The following is a 1,418-nucleotide window of genomic DNA, read 5'->3' as shown; positions in this document are numbered from 1 at the left end:
GGACATTGCTGAAATTCGTGAACTTATAGCTATAGCAAGGGCAGATAGGAGAGAAATGTTGCCGTACACCATCGAATATGTGCACACCTTGTTATTACAGGAGATTGCAATGGTTGCTGAAAACCACACAGTGAAGAAAAAGAGGCGGCAAAGGAGGGTGTGGGCATCTCCGTACCTGCAAAAAAGAATGGAGCAAGGTCACTATGACAACCTGATGGAGGAGTTGTCAACCGAAACCCCAGATCTGCACAAAATTTTACCCAGATTGACAGGGGCCTCTTCAATGAAACTGTGGAAAGAGTCACACCCTACATTGAGAAGAAAGTGACATCCTGGAGGAAACCCATTGAGCCAGGCCTACTGTATGTGTTGCTATCACCCTACGTTTCCTCGCTAAAGGTGATTCATACAAGAGTTTGCAATACTCGTTCCAGGTAGCCCACAACACTATTAGCTACATCGTACCAGAGACCTGCAGGGCCATTGTTGCTGCCTTCAGGGATGAGGAACTGCAGGCACCACAAACACCTGAAGCTTGGCAGGAGGTTGCACGGGGTTTTGAGGAACAGTAGAACTTCCCCCACGTAATTGGAGCTATAGATGGCAAACACATTAGGCTCCGTAACCATCCCCGATGCGGTATGCATTACTTCAACTACAAGAAGTTCTTCTCCATGGTATTACTTGCAGTTGCTGATGCTTCATACAAGTTCCTATATGTCGACATGGGTGCCATTGGGTCAGAGTCAGACGGTGGTGCATTTGCCCAGACCCGACTGGGTGAAATGCTGTTGCAACAGGAAGCAAATCTTCCCCAACCTGAGGCTCTGCCAGGTCAACCTAATGGATTTCCTGTGGACTATTTCCTAGTTGGTGATGATGCCTTCCCTCTGAGGAATTACCTTATGAAGCCATACCCCAAAAGAGGCCTAACCAAGGAGGAACGGATTTACAACTACAGGTTAAGTAGGGCAAGCAGGACAGTGGAGAATGCCTTCGGGATTCTGGCAAACAGATTTCGAATATCCCACGTGGTAATGTGCCTGAAGCCGGACCATGGCGGCATTAGTGATGTCCGCATGTGTTCTGCATAATATTATAATAAGAAAAAACACACACAGACAAAAAGGAGATCAGGAGCACCCAGTCACGCATGCTGTCGTACCTGGTAGCTAGAGGAGTGACCCATCCTTAGGAGCAGGCCCTCCAACTGTGACCGGCAACACTGCAACCAGGGATGTAAAGCAAGAATGGAACATGCTGAAAGAATATTTTTCATTGGCCGAAGGCTCAGTGCATTGGCAGGGGAACATGATTTAGTTACTTTCCTGTATACTTTGTTGTTGTATTTACTTCAATGTCTCTTCATGCATTTATTTTGGACTTATTTAAAACTCAGTAATGTATACTTATAGTCT

At 46.3% G+C, this 1,418-nt stretch overlaps 1 protein-coding gene across 1 annotated transcript; it reads left to right on the top strand.

The window, feature by feature from the left end:
- The first annotated feature begins 641 nt into the window (after nt 1-641).
- Nucleotides 642-1,094, top strand: LOC136837670 (uncharacterized). Its single transcript, XM_067102544.1, has one exon. The coding sequence runs from the start codon at nt 642-644 to the stop codon at nt 1,092-1,094; it is 453 nt and encodes a 150-aa protein (XP_066958645.1).
- The last annotated feature ends 324 nt before the right edge of the window (nt 1,095-1,418 follow it).

This window comes from Macrobrachium rosenbergii, chromosome 59 (assembly GCF_040412425.1).
Source record: "Macrobrachium rosenbergii isolate ZJJX-2024 chromosome 59, ASM4041242v1, whole genome shotgun sequence".
NCBI lineage: Eukaryota > Metazoa > Arthropoda > Malacostraca > Decapoda > Palaemonidae > Macrobrachium > Macrobrachium rosenbergii.
Note: the sequence above shows the minus strand (reverse complement) of the source record. Positions and strands in the feature narration are given on the sequence as shown.